At 42.2% G+C, this 15,240-nt stretch overlaps 1 protein-coding gene across 1 annotated transcript in view; it reads right to left on the reverse strand.

Annotated features, from left to right (window-relative positions):
• The window catches only part of LOC132182084 (eIF-2-alpha kinase GCN2), an 80,116-nt gene that overhangs the window by 41,915 nt on the left and 22,961 nt on the right, over positions 1-15,240 (reverse strand). Inside the window, exon 11 of the mRNA XM_059595292.1 lies at positions 6,410-6,527. Coding sequence (XP_059451275.1) covers positions 6,410-6,527 — 118 coding nt within the window. The remainder of the gene's footprint in view (positions 1-6,409; positions 6,528-15,240) is intronic.

Consider the following 15,240-nt stretch of genomic DNA (forward strand, 5'->3'; position numbering starts at 1 on the left):
CAGGTTCGTCAGGGGGAGGAATGGAGTTTGGCTCCGTTGAGCAATTTTGGACAGAATAGGGTGGATCGAACTTTGGCATTGCAGCTGTCTGGGTCTGATTCAGGTATGGAGGGGGATAAAAGTGTTGAAACAGTGGGGTTGGAGGATTTCGGAGCAGACACGATTTCTTCCAGCTGGGTAGTTGGTAACTGTCTCCATTTTTGCCCAAAAATTGGAGTTTCTGATGAGGGGAAAAAGGAGGAATTGGAGGATCTTTTTAAGGCTATCGAAGCTTCTAGAAAGCAGTACGATTCGAACTTGGGAGGTGCTTCTGCATGTGTTCCTGAACTCGAAGGCCTTGAAGAGATTGAGGAAAATGAGAGGGGCGCTTTGGTGGATCATGAAGCTTAATATTGTAGTATGGAATGTGAGAGGGTTGAATGCCCTCAAGAAAAGGTTGCGCATTAGGGGTCTTTTGAAAGAATGGAAAGTAGATGTAGTGTGCTTGATTGAGACGAAGATGGAGGTTATCTCTCGAGAGGTGATTCATAGTCTTTGGGGAGGTCAACATGTGGGGTGGAAGTATAAAGGTTCTAATGGTTTGTCGGGAGGGATGCTTATGATGTGGGATAGGAGGGTTGTGGAGTGTAAGGAGGAGTGTGTGGGACTTTTCACTTTGGCGTGCTCGTTTCAAAATGTGGAGGATAGATGGGTGTGGGCGTTTGGGGGAGTGTATGGTCCGAATGAGGAAGTGGAGAGAAGGGCGCTTTGGGATGAGTTGGCTGGTTTGATGAGGATTTGGGAGGTTCCTTGGTGCTTGGGCGGGGATTTTAATATTGTACGTTTTCCCAGTGAGCGCTCCAATGATTCATATTATTCATCGGGCATGATGGATTTTTCGGACTTCATCTCAGAGAATAATCTGGTAGATATTCCGATGATGGGGGGTCAATTTACTTGGTCCAATAATCAAGAAAATGAGAGTTGGTCGAGGATTGACCGGTTCTTGTTTTCTTCGGATTGGGAAGATCACTACCCAGCAGTTGTACAAAGGAGACTTCAACGCCTGCTCTCGGATCACTTCCCATTATTGTTGGATTGCGGGACTCCTAGTGGAGGTAAGAAGGGTTTCAAATTTGAAAATATGTGGCTTAAGGCAGAGGGTTTTGTTGATAAGGTTGCTTCTTGGTGGGGGTCGTATTTGTTTGAGGGTTTGCCTAGTTTTGTGCTTGCTAGTAAATTAAAATCTCTTAAAGTGGACTTGAAAAAGTGGAATGAGGAGGTCTTTGGGGATATTGGGAGGAAAAAGAAGGAGTTATTGGGAGGTATCCAGGAGTTGGATGAGTTGGCAGAATCGAGAGGCTTAGATCAAGAGGAGAAAATCCGGAAGGCGGACAAGTTGAAAGATTTGGAGAATACTCTGTTGTGTGAAGAGATTCATTGGCGTCAAAAATCGAAAGCTTTGTGGCTCAAGGAGGGGGATCGTAATACTCGCTTCTTCCACAAGATGGCTAATTCACACCGGAGGTACAATCGGGTGGAAGTGCTTCGTATTAATGGCGCTTTATCCGATGATCCAGTTGAGGTAAAAGAACACATAGTGCAGTATTACCAATCTCTTTATTCGGAACAAAGCTCTTGGCGCCCTAGAATGGATAACCAGCAGTTCTTGTCCATAGATGAGGAGGATAATAGTTGGTTAGAAAGAGAGTTTGAGGAGAAGGAGGTTTGGGAGGTGGTAAAAGGCATGAATGGTGATAAGGCTCCGGGTCCAGATGGCTTTTCCATGGCTTTTTTTCAAGCTTGCTGGGGAGTTATCAAACAAGACATTATGGCGGTTTTTGCAGAGTTCCATAGCAGACGTCAAATGGTGAAGAGCTTGAATGCAACTTTTATTTCTTTGATTCCAAAGAAGGCGGATGCGGTGGAGATGAAGGACTTTCGGCCCATTAGCCTGGTGGGAGGGGTGTATAAAATTGTGTCTAAGGTTCTTGCCAATAGGATGAAAACTGTTTTGGGTAAGGTCATTTCCTTTTCTCAAAATGCTTTTATTGGGGGTCGGCAAATCCTAGATTCCGTTCTTATTGCAAATGAATGTGTGGATAGTCGCAAGAAATCAGGGGTCCCAGGGGTTCTTTGTAAGTTGGATTTGGAAAAGGCCTACGACCATGTAAATTGGGACTTTGTTTTGTATTTGCTGCATAGGTGTGGGTTTGGTGGGAGGTGGAGGGCTTGGATAGAGTGGTGTATTAAGACGGTAAAATTTTCCATCCTAGTGAATGGTTCTCCGGAAGGTTTCTTTAGCAGCTCGAGGGGAATCCGGCAAGGAGATCCTCTCTCACCGTTATTGTTTGTGCTTGTTATGGAGGCTTTGAGTAAGATGGTGAATGCGACGGTTGATCAAGGCCTTTTGACTGGGTTTTCGGTGGGAAATAGGGTCTTGTCGGAGTTGATGGTCTCTCATTCCTTATTTGCGGATGACACTTTGATCTTTTGTGAAGATTCTATTGAGCAAATCCGGTATGTTCGTCTCATCCTCTTATGTTTTGAAGCTGTTTCGGGTTTGAGAGTGAATCTTGGAAAATCAAAGATTGTGGCCATTGGTGGGGTGGAGAACATTGGGGGCTTAGCTAACATCCTTGGGTGTAGTGTTGCCGAGTTGCCTATGAAGTATCTGGGTCTCCCTCTTGGGGCTTCTTTCAAGGATACGGCCATGTGGAATGAAGTGATTGAAAAGATGGAGAGTCAGATGGCAGGTTGGAAGAGAATGTATCTTTCTAAGGGAGGTCGCTTAACCCTCATCAAGAGCACTTTGGCTAATCTTCCGACTTACTTTTTGTCTCTGTTTCCGATTCCTGTAAGTGTAGCTAAAAGGATCGAGAAAGTCCAAAGAGATTTTTTGTGGGGAGGGATGGGAGATGAGCCCAAGTTGCATCTTGTAAGTTGGAACCAAGTGTGCAGCCCTCTTCGTTATGGTGGTCTTGGCATTCGGAAGTTGCACCAGTTTAATCAAGCTCTTTTGGGGAAATGGCTTTGGAGATACGCAAATGAAAACGGGGCTCTTTGGTGTAATTTGATCAAAGCTAAGTATGGAGATCAAGAAGGTGGGTGGTGCACGAAGGAGGCTTCGGGCCCTCATGGTGTGGGTCTATGGAAGCATATTCGTAAAGGGTGGAATTTCTTTGCCAAAGGTATTCGATTTGAGGTGGGGGAGGGTTCGAAAGTCCGATTTTGGCATGATATTTGGTGTGGGGACAACTCTTTGAAGCAAGCTTTTCCGTCCTTATACAGTATCGCTAGACACAAAGAAGCTTGGGTGAAGGATAATTTTATTGGGAGGAATGGGGTGGTTGAGTGGAATGTCATTTTCGTGCGATCGGTTCAAGATTGGGAGATGGACTTGATTTCTCCTTTTTTTGATCGGTTGTATTCTTGCAAGGTTTCCTTAGGCAATGCAGATCGTATTTGTTGGTCTTCTTCCAAGAAAGGCAAGTTCGAGGTTAAGTCGTTCTATAAGGCCTTGTCTTCTTCTTCTCACGAGGAGTTTCCTTGGAAGAGCATCTGGCGTACTAAGGCGCCTCAGCGGGTGGCTTTTTTCGGATGGACTGCGGCCTTGGGCAAAACTTTGACTCATGATATGCTGCGTAAGAGGAACATAGTGGTTATGGAGTGGTGTTGTATGTGCAAGAAGACCGGAGAGTCAGTCGATCACCTTCTTCTCCACTGTGAGCTTGCGAGTGCTCTTTGGCACATGATTTTTCAGCGATTTGGGTTGCATTGGGTCATGCCGTGCAGGGTGAGGGCTTTGTTTGCTAGCTGGTGGTCGGGAGGACGTTCTCGAAGCGCGGTTGTGTGGAAGATGATCCCTCTGTGTCTTATGTGGTGTATTTGGAGTGAAAGAAATGCTAGATGTTTTGATAATTCCACTAGGACCATAGAGGAATTGACTCATTTCTTCTTATTTACGCTTTACTCTTGGACGGCCGCTTGGCTAGCTCCTTTAGTGATTAGCTTCTCTGATTTTCTTTTTCATTTCTCCCCCTCCTAGGCGCTCTCTGTTTTACACTTCCCGTGTATATGGGTTGCGCCCCTCTGCGCTTTTTTATATCATGATTACTTATCAAAAAAAAAAATGTTAAATTCTGGTTTGCTAGGCAATAAAGAACGAGTTTCTAAAAATTTGTCATTTGACTGTTCTGTATGCAAACTTGGTAAGAGTAAAACTCTTTCGTTTTCTTCTCATGGTAGTCGTGCTGCAAAATGCTTTGTTGTTGTGCATAGTGATGTATGGGGCATTTCTCCTGTAATTTCTCATGCTCGATCTAAATATTTTGTGACATTCATATATGATTTCAGTCGGTATACTTGGGTCTATTTTCTTCGAGCCAAATCTGAGGTCCTGTCTGTTTTTCAGACCTTTGTAACATATATTGAGAATCAATTTTCTACAGACATTAATATTTTGAGGTCTGATTCTGGTGGAGAATACATGTCCCACGAGTTTCATGATTTCTTACACCACAAAGGAATTGTCTCTCAGCGCTCGTCCTTATACTCCTCAGCAAAATGGGGTGGCGGAACGAAAGAACCGCCATCTCTTGAATGTTGTTCGCACTTTATTGCTTGAGTCGTATGTTCCTTCTAAATTCTGGGTTGAGGCATTATCTACTGCAGTTTACTTAATTAATCGACTGCCCTCTCAGGTCTTGCATTTTGATTCTCCTTATTATCCTTTCTATCACCAGCATCCTAGCTATCTTAATCTGCATACTTTTGGATGTGTTTGTTTTGTTCATTTACCTGCTCATGAACATCATAAACTTTCTGCTCAGTCTGTTAAATGTGCCTTTATGGGTTATAGTATTCGTCACAAAGATTATGTTTGTTATGATCCTTGTTCTGACAAATTTCGTATATCTCGTAATGTTGTCTTCTTTGAGAATCAATGTCTCTTTTCTACACATGTTGAATCATTGCCTGAGATTAGTATTCTACCTTGTTTTGATGAATTGCCTCCTCTGCCTGAGCGGTTCAAACCCGGAATTGTGTATACTCGACGTCTACCAACTTTGCCGCTTCCCGAGACTGACCCTTCATCTGAACCTGTTCCGACAACTCCTCCGATTGACCCGCCATCTAAGACAGTTCATAAGTCTGGTCCTCGACAATTTGCCAGAATATCACGTCCTCCTGATCGGTATGGTTTTTCCCACACTTCTTTTAATGCTACTTTGTCTTCTATTTCCATCCCTACATGTTTTTCCGAGGCTCCTAAATATGAATGTTGGTGGAAAGCGATGGATGAGGAACTTTGGGCTCTCCAAGACAATCACACATGGGACGTGGTTCCTTGCCCCTCTAATGTTAAAGCCATTGGTCGTAAATGGATTTACTCGATTAAGCTTCACTCTGATGGGGATTGGGCCGGATGCGGATTGGGCCGGATGTCCTGATACTCGGCGATCTATCATGGGTTAGTGCATGTTTCTTGGTGATTCTTTGATTTCTTGGAAGAATAAGAAACAAGCTCGCGTTACTAAATCATCTACTGAGTCCGAATGCCGGGCAATGTCTACTGCTTGTTCTAAGATTGTCTGGCTTCGTGGGCTTCTAGCTGAGCTTGGTTTTTCTCAATCTGCTTCTACGCCTCTTCATGCTGATAATACTAGTGTCATTCAGATAGCTGCTAATCCTGTTTACCATGAACGTACGAAGCATATTGAGGCAGATTGTCAGTCTATTCGGGAAGCCTTGGACACTCGTGTTATATCTCTTCCTCATGTTTCCACTGATCTCCAGATAGCTGACGTATTCATGAAGGCCATGACACGACAGCGTCATCAGTTCCTTGTGGGCAAATTGATGCTTCTTGATTGACCAGCATCAATTTGAGGGGGGATGTCATTCAGATACGGCATATATATATCATATATATTTAGCCATACTTAGTCTCTCTAGTTAGGGCATGTTTTTGTGTTATAGCTATAGTATCTTGTAATTAATAGGTTGATTTTAATTACCTTATTTGTTCTTCTAGATTAGGGTAATCGCTGAAATACAGCCTGTAATTAGCTATAGAATTCTTATATAATACAAGCAACCCTCACATTGAGAGGTATTCAGTTCAATTGACACTCCGCAGGCTGCTTAAAGAGGCAAACATTATCCATGCAATAGATAAATAACACTTATCCAACACAAACTTGAAACTTTACTCACTAAAACAGTAACAATAGACTGCAACATTTGCTACATAACTTCTTTAGAAAACTCTTCTTTTTATGAATAACTTCTGTAGAAAACTCCTAATGCAATACTGATTTTCTTTTACTTTACCATTAATGTCATATAAAAGCTAAAAGGCCAAAATATTATAGAGTTCACCTTTCTGAGGTAAATGACTATTAATTCCCTATCTAGATAGAGTTACCTCAATATTCGATCATTAACAGGCAGGCTTTCATCCTTGAGGCGAATTTTCTTCACAGCATACTGTCTTCCATCTAGTTTATTTTGGCACAGCACAACATGGCCAAAACCGCCATGACCTGTTTTTGCAAGTTAAGACTCGTAATTGTTGCAATAATTACAGAAAAAGGGCCCAGCCAACCAACAAAATGGCCATGTCTAAAACTTTCCAAAGCAAACTCCCCGAAAGGAAAATAACACCAATAAGGTTTTGTTGGAACTGATCCAATAAACAAGGAATTTAGAAAGAAATAACTTTTTTTTGATAGATAATCAGAGAAGGAAAAAAAAAAAGTAATATCAATTTATAACAAGTTACTCTTTTCAGGGAAGAAAAAACCAACAACAATTCAAAGATGAGGAACCACTCAAATTTTCCTTTAATAATGAACAATCTCATTTCCCCTTAAAGCAAATTAATTCAGTGTGTTCCCATCTATTGCTGCTGTGATCATAGATAATCTCTTAGCAGCATCTAGCAAATATACAATCTCTTCTCACCATGTAGCCATTGTACATAGATAACTGTCGACCCTTCACCAGGGAGCTTTCCATGGAATGAGATCAATGCTTCCATGATCGCTAAAACCTTTTTGCTTGGACCGCCATACCTCAGAATGTTATGACTATTGATAATCTTATTAAGAGGAAGCATATCATGCTAACCTGGTATGTGAAAAGAGACGGAAATTGTTCATGTAGCATGGTCCAATTGCTTAGAAGCTTTACACTATATTTGGTAACACTTTTCAATAAGTGTTTTTCACTATTTAAACACTAAAAACGCTTTTCAGACATAGTTATCCAAATAAATTTTCAGATTGCACCCCACAAAAAACAATTTTGAGTTTTCATTTGCAAAATACCATTCAAAACACAATTTTATATAAAACAAAACACAAAACACTTCTAGAACACTTCTCCCACCTTCATATAAAAATGTTCTTAAAAACACAAGCTCAATTTTTAAAAACAAGTGAAAATACCTTTGAAAACAAGGTTCAATCTTTCATGCACAATACAAATGGAGGCTGATCTCTACTTAAATCATAATAAAAAATATTTAAAAAAAAAAAAAAAAGTGGCGGCCACCCCTTCACCAATGGTGGGGGAGGTCGAGGAAACAAACTCAAGAAACTAAAAGAGAAATATATAAACTCATTCAGTGATTTAATAAAGACTCAACATTCAGGGAGTAATTTAGTAATTTTCCCCTTTTCTTTGTTTGTTTATGTTTCCACTTTTTTTTTTTGATAAGTAAGAAGAAGTTTTATTAAAGAAAAAGGAAAGCGTGAGGTGCCCCTATTTACATAGGAAGTATTCAAAAAAAAGCCAAAGCTAACCCACTGAAGAACCCCAAAAAAACCCATCCAAAACAAGCTCCCATGGAATCCAAAGCTACCCCCAGAAAAATCCCAATAAACCCACCCAAAAACCTCAAATAAACACACCAACGCGATGCCCACTAACCAAACACCTCACACCCACACAGAACGCTAAGACACAATAGTCTTGCCCTTCTTTCTCCTAGAAGACACACTAGCAATTTCATAATTAATGGAGCTTTCTAAATTTAACAGCTCCCTCTTGCCCTTAGTCCTAGGCCGCGCGACCTCCATTTCGCCGTAGAAAATCCTCTTTCACGTCATCCAGCAACCCTGAATTCGGATCCTCCTCTTCATCGCAATCCAACACCCAATCAAGGGGATCGGCGGGGGACAGCTCTCCATCCCAATCGTCATCTTCCTAATCCCACCCAAACCTGAAAGCTTCATCCAAAACCAAAGAGCGACCACTCACTACTCCATCATCCTGAACAGCCAAAGACGAAAAGGAATGCGACTCCCCTTTCTAAGCGACCACTCACTACTCCATCATCCTGAATAGCCAAAGACGACAAGGAATGAGACACCCCTTTCTCTTTCAGACTTTGGTTAAAAAACCCTCGCCGTAGAAATCCCCTCATCGGATTTGAGTTCTTAGAAACAGGCTTCACTTGAGCTGCAACAAGTGCAACCTCCGATGAATTCTGAGCAGTAAGCCCTGCAACTGGTTTGCATTGGTATTGTACCCGCGGAGCACTAAAAGATTTCACCGCCTCAAGAAGAAGAGATTGTATATTGTACCCACGGAGCACTTTCAATTTTTTTTTTTTCCCTCTAAGAAACACTTTTCAAACGTGGTTATCCAAATAAGTTTTCAGATGTGGACCCCACAACATATTTCAGTCTTCAAACATTCGAAACACTTATCAAAACACAAAACAGAAAACACTTTCCAAAACACAAAATGGAAAACACTTTCAAAAACTCATCCAAACCCTAGTGTTTGTTGTTTTCTAAGTCACTAGTAACTTGGGAGAACAATAGTCTGTCTTTGACCCTCTCTAGCTAGCATGGAAACTTAGGCAAGCAAAGTGATCAATTATCTTGGGAGGCTGCTTCTTTGTTCATGTTCCAAAGAATATACCCTACACTTGAAGATTTGAAACTTTCTAGAGTCATTGCATCTTTAGTTTTCGTTTCTCCCTGAGGAGGTCTATCTTGCGTACTACTAGTCTCCATTTCGATTTCGTAGACCTGGTTGCATTTAGTTTCTTCATTCCTGTATAAAAGGAGGCCTCTCTTGCATACATTTTATGCTATGACTGTACTTGCTTAATGTCTTTTTTATCTCTTTTTAAAAAAAAAAAAAAAAAAACAAAACAAAAAAAATTGTTCTAGTGATGTACCCAATACAACTCTTTGTGAGTAGTGCGTTATTAAAGAGGCCAACTTTTTTCATTCACCATCACCATTTAAGAAACAAAGAGAATCAACACAAGGATCAACAAAAAATATTCCAAAAGAAATTTTAAGTGATGCAGCTAAAAGCATTCACAGGAAAGTCTTTCTTTTGAAAAGTAATATTCAAGTTTTATTAAAAGCGTAAGGCGCCCCTACGTACACTGGAAGTATACAAGCGAAAACACCTAACTAAAAAAAGAAAAACGACCCACCCAAAGCCCTCATCACAAACACCCAAGGCATCCAAGAGTAACCCATAGAACTATCCCACAGAACCACCCAACAACCCTCAAAACCCACACAGAGCGCTACAACACCATAGTCTCGCTCTTCCTTCTCTGAGCGGACGCGCTAACAATGCCATAGTTAATGGAGCTTTCTACATTCAACAGCTCCCTTTTCCCCTTAGTTTTAGGCCGCGTGACCTGTATTTCCCGTAGAAAATCCTCTTTTGTGTCAACCAGCAACGCCAAAATCGGATCCTCCTCTTCATTGCAATCCAACACCCAATCAATGGGATCGGGGGACAAATCCCCATCCCAATCATCGTCTTGTTGAACCCACCCAAACCTGAATGCATCATCCAAAACTGAGGAGCGGCCCCCCACAACTCCAACATCCTTAATAATTGAAGACGACGAGGACTGAGAATCCCTTTTCTTTTTCGGACTTGTGTTAAGAAACCCTCGCCGTAGAATTCCCCTCATCAGACTTGAATTCTTAGAAGCAGGCTTCTCTAGAGATGCAATAGGTGCATCCTCCAATGAAATCTGAGCAACAAACCCCACAACAGGTTTAGATTGGTATTGTACCCGCGGAGCATTAAAAGATTCCACCGTCTCAAGAAGAAGAGAATCTTTCACCTGAACTCCTCTTTCCTTCTTTGCTCTCCAGTAGTAACTCAATGTCTGCTTGAATACCGGAATCCCACTACCTAAAGACAAGCGTAATCTCTCTCCCAAGACTAGCGCCCCTTCGGAGATTATAGCAGAATTCTCCGGCACAGAGACCGATCCAGATGAAAGCGTAGAAGAGGGATGGACTGAGACAAGAGGATCAGAAAAAGTCACCTGGTCAGACCCCTTAGCCTTCGGAGACTCCAAACCATGACCAGAATCACAATATGAGTCCAAAACTGGTGCTGGAACCATGCCCAGATCTGATCTGGGTTCCGAATCGGGCTCAAGCCCTGATTTGGAGCCAGGATCCTGAGCATGATCCAAACCGGAATCCGATTGGGAATCCGACCACTAACCAACCCTGAATCCAACCCAGTATCCAGCCCATGACCCAACCCGGAATCCAACCTGATAACCAGCCTTTGATCCAACCCAAGATCCAGCCCTTTGTCCAAATTGGATTTTGAGCCAGCAAGACCCAATAAACCGGCCTTGTTCCGCTTCCCTTTGGGCTTCAGGACCAGCCCACCTAAGATCCAATCCAGCTCAGAACGAACTTGACCTAGATGCTCCTTCACCCATCTATTGTCAATAATACCTAATACCCTTCATCTTTTTCCTGCTCATCGTAGCAACAGCCGCCACAAGAGGACTCGTCAAACAACACTCCATTTTCATAGCAATCCACAGCAAATCGCAACTCACTCCGTCGTTCCCTGTCTCAAAACAAGTGGCCACCAGGAACACATCAAGAAGCCACATCGATAAGAGCTTCATCCCAACAGCTTTCACCACGACACAAGAAGTCGATCTTAGAACTTCCACAAAAGACCTCCCAGCCTTAAACCCCAAAGAGGACTCACTCTGATTCACTTGAATCTGTTTCCCTGCCAGAAAAGGGACCTCAGATTTCGAAATTCCAAACTTATTAGCTTGAATCACCAGCATCTGTCGCAGTTCACGCGCAAACCGACACCAGCCCCGCCCATGACGACCCTCTGGATCCAAATGATCCCTTTCCTTTCGCCTTCCGCACAGACAGCCACCTCCAAGAACCTACCTGCCTTGTTACCACTCCCATGCACCATCAACGCCTTCTCTTCCTCGTGAAAAGACTTGACAAATTCATCCTTTACCGGAGACTGCACAGCCTCTTCCACCGTACCCAACAACCAGGCAGCACCTTGATAACCCACAAGAATAACCCTTACAAAACCCTTCCTTCTTTCCTCTAGACGAAACTCTGAAAGCCCTTCCTTCTCCGAGAAGCTGAAGGTTTTCGCTTCAACGGAGAACTGTCGCTCCATAAGCAACTCAAAGGACCAGCCTCCAAGAACTCGGCAACATAACAGTCCGAAAATGAACTAACCCTAACGCACAGCGCTACCACGCGCCACCTCTACGGTGGTAGAGGCAAGGACAAACGAAAAAACGTGAAGAGAGAGGATTTATGGATATCCATGAGATCATCTATATTGAAAAAGTCAATAACATAGGACAGTTCCAAGATGCAAAAGTAAGAGAAACACAAAAGACACAACTCCAAGAAGAGTTTCTTGATCACGATAATCATATTGTTCCTTTCATTACAACCCAAATGCTAGTGGATATTCACTAAAGCTTGTCACCACTTATAATATATGCCTGTGAACTCAAAAGACACTGAAGAGGAGCACTCTAATCCCTAAACAATTGGATGACTAATCTCATATCACACTCATCATGGAAAACTGGATAAATAGGTAAGTGACACTGCAAATTAAACATTTAGGAAATCAAGGATTATAAAATAGATGCATTTTATGTGGTCCAAGATCACTGCCAACAACCATGACAAGAACTCAGATTCAGTTTTAAGAAAAATGTTAGGTAGAAAAGAACAAAAAAACATTTGAAGGTTTGCTGTTAATTATTTTTATAAGTAATTCAATCTCGTTAAAAAAGAGCATAGAGGCGCAACACTAGCTAAACAAGAAGTATACAAGAGAAACTCCCTATTAGGGAGAAAAAGACGAACACCCAAAAATCAAAGAAACTAGAAAAAGGCAAACTATTTTGCGTTTTTATCCAGCTGTAAAGAGATTTGAACATAATCTTTTTCAGCTCTACAACCAAAGTCTCTCGATCTTCTAAGATCCTTACATTCCGTTCTCTCCAAATACACCACATTAAATACAAAGGAGCCAACCTCCAAACTTCCAAAATGTTACAGCATCCCACCTCACCTTTCCAACTCACCACCAACTCTCTCACCCCTCTAGACATAACCCAATCAACATCAAATGCATGGAAAAGTGAACTCCATGATTCTCTTTGTTAGTAGAGTTATTAGGGTTAGTAAGTCATTAGGGTTTGAGGGTAGTTTGGTCATTGTGATATTTTCCTCATCCTATATATTAGGATGTTTGTATTAGGTTAATAACAAGCTGAATAATACAACAACCTCCTGTTCTCCTTCTAATCTTCTTACTACGAACCTATTAACATGGTATCAGAGCTAAAGATCCTGGGATCGAACCATGACTCCTTCAAATTACCCACCATTTAAATTAAATATTCCACGTGTTGGGCCTAACCTATTAAAAGGGAGTTTGAGCCCACACGTGAAGGGGGGTGTTAAACTAATGGTTAAGTCATTAAATTTCTCTTTTCCTATAAGCTTAAGTTTTTAGGATAGCTGGTAATTTAACACTCTTGCTACTTCACAATGAACTCTCTACTTTTCTAACACATACAATACCAATCAACCACTATGGCGTTCATCTTCCAAAAGCTATCTAAAGTCAAGATTTTTCCTAATGTCATCGTCCACAAAAAGAAGGCACTCTCGAAGGAGCCTTAACTCTCCAAATACATTTCCATTTCAGAACTACATATGATCCATGACCGACTCGTCCTTGCAACGTGCAATGCTAAACAAGTCTGAAAAAGAAATCTTCAAGGATTGTTCCCAACACCACAAATCATGCCAAAACCTGACCTTTGACCCATCTCCCACCCCATATTTATCAAATCTTGAAAAAAGGTCTCACCCCCTGTGATGTCCCACATCGCCTGGGTATGGAGATGAAGATGTATGTATACTCACACCCTTCATGACAACAACGCGTTTTAAAGCCGTGATAGTCATGATCCCATCAGAACTCCGCAGTTAAGTGAGCTTATGCGAGAGTAATACCAGGATGAGTGACCTCCTAGGAAGTCCGGTTCGGGGGAACCAAAAGCGAAAAATATTGTGTGTCAATAGAGTGGGGTGCTACAAAATGGTATCAAAGCCATTACCTAGCCTGAGATGGAAGAACGTGCACAAGCCCATGAGGGTCGCTAGAGGGCACTCGCTGGGGCGCCAAGAAAGGGCTAATCCCATGAGGGTCACCAACGGGGACACTGGGTCCTAAAAGGAGATGATTGTGACGTCCCACTTCACCTGGGTATGGAGATGGAGATATGCTTATATGTATACTCACAAGTCACACCCTTCATGACCACAACGCATTTTAAAGCCGTTATGGTCATGATCCCATCAGAGCTCCACAGTTAAACAAGCTTATGCAAGAGTAGTACCAGGATGGGTAACCTCCTAGGAAGTCTGGTTTGGGGGAGCCAAAAGCAGACAATATTGTGTGTCAATGGGGTAGGGTGCTACAAAATGGTATCAGAGCCATTACCCAGCCTAAGATGGGATAGCGTGCACAAGCCCATGAGGGGTCGCTAGCAGGCACTCACTCGGACGCTAAGAATTGGCTAATCCCATGAGGGTCGCTAGAGGGGACGTTGAGTCCTAAGAGGGGGTGATTGTGACGTCCCACAACGCCTGGGTATGGAGATGAAGGATGTGCTTATATGTATACTCATACCCTTCTTGATAACAACGCGTTTTAAAGCTGTGATGGTCATGATCCCATCAGAACTCCACAGTTAAGCAAGCTTATGTGAGAGTAGTACCAGGATGGGTGACCTCCTGAAAGTCTAGTTCGGGGGAGCCAAAAGTGAACAATATTGTGTGTCAATGGGGTGTGGTGCTACACCCCGTCCTTATATATTTCTACACTCTCACTCCGAAGGGCTCTGGTACCTCTTTAGAACATCAACCTCACCTTAAACCCCAACCCACATATTGACCTCCCCATAAACTACGACCCACCTTTCAGGAAATAGCCTCCATTTTAGTCTCAATCAAGCACACAATATCTGCTTTCCACTCTTTCAAGAGACCCCTAATCCGCAATCTTTTCTTGAGGGCATTTAACCCTCTCACATTCCATGCAATGATGCTTGGCTTCATAATTCACCATATCGACCCCTCCCTCTACCCCTACCTTGCACAATTTCCGTCTAGCACCTGTCACAATTAAGGGAACAACCTAATCTCTTTAACTCCCTATTTCCTTTAGGAGTAGGGATATTCGCAGAAATGCCCCCCAAGTCAGAATCAGGCTGCACTCTAGAAACTTCAATAGAATTGAGCAAAGCCGCCAAATTCTCCTGTTTCCCCTCAACAGCACCGACCTTCTTAGGGATAAGAGTCACAAAAGTTACTTAATACTTTTCTCAAACTTCCCTCGACTATGAAATTCCTTTAAAACTTCCATGGCGTCCTCTTTCAAAACCTCCCAACACTTCTGGAAAACAGCTATAGAGAATCCACCAAGGTCCGAGGCCTTCTTATCATTCAAATCCCTCACCACCACCTCCAACACTTCACTCTCCTCAAAAGATATATCCAACCAATTTCTCTCATCCGTATCAATGGAAAGGATAGTCAATTGCAGAATTGCATAATATGCTCCCTTATTTCTGTAGAATCATAAGACATAGACCCATTAATATATAAAGAATTCATCAAGTAATTTCTTCGATGCAAATTTGCCATCCGGTGGAAATAGGTAGTGTTTTTATCCCCCTCTTTTGACCAAAGCGCCCTTGACTTATGCCACCAACTCATTTCTTCAAGAAGAATAAACCACTCCAATTCCCTAAAAATATCTTCCTTCCTCAGTTAAAGGTCTTCCTGTGCAATAATATCCAACTCATGAATATCGTCCAAAAGATCCTTCTTTTGATTCCCTACATTACCACAAACCTCATCATTCCATTTCTTCAAATCC

This window comes from Corylus avellana, chromosome ca1, assembly GCF_901000735.1.
Source record: "Corylus avellana chromosome ca1, CavTom2PMs-1.0".
Classification (NCBI taxonomy): Eukaryota; Viridiplantae; Streptophyta; class Magnoliopsida; order Fagales; family Betulaceae; genus Corylus; species Corylus avellana.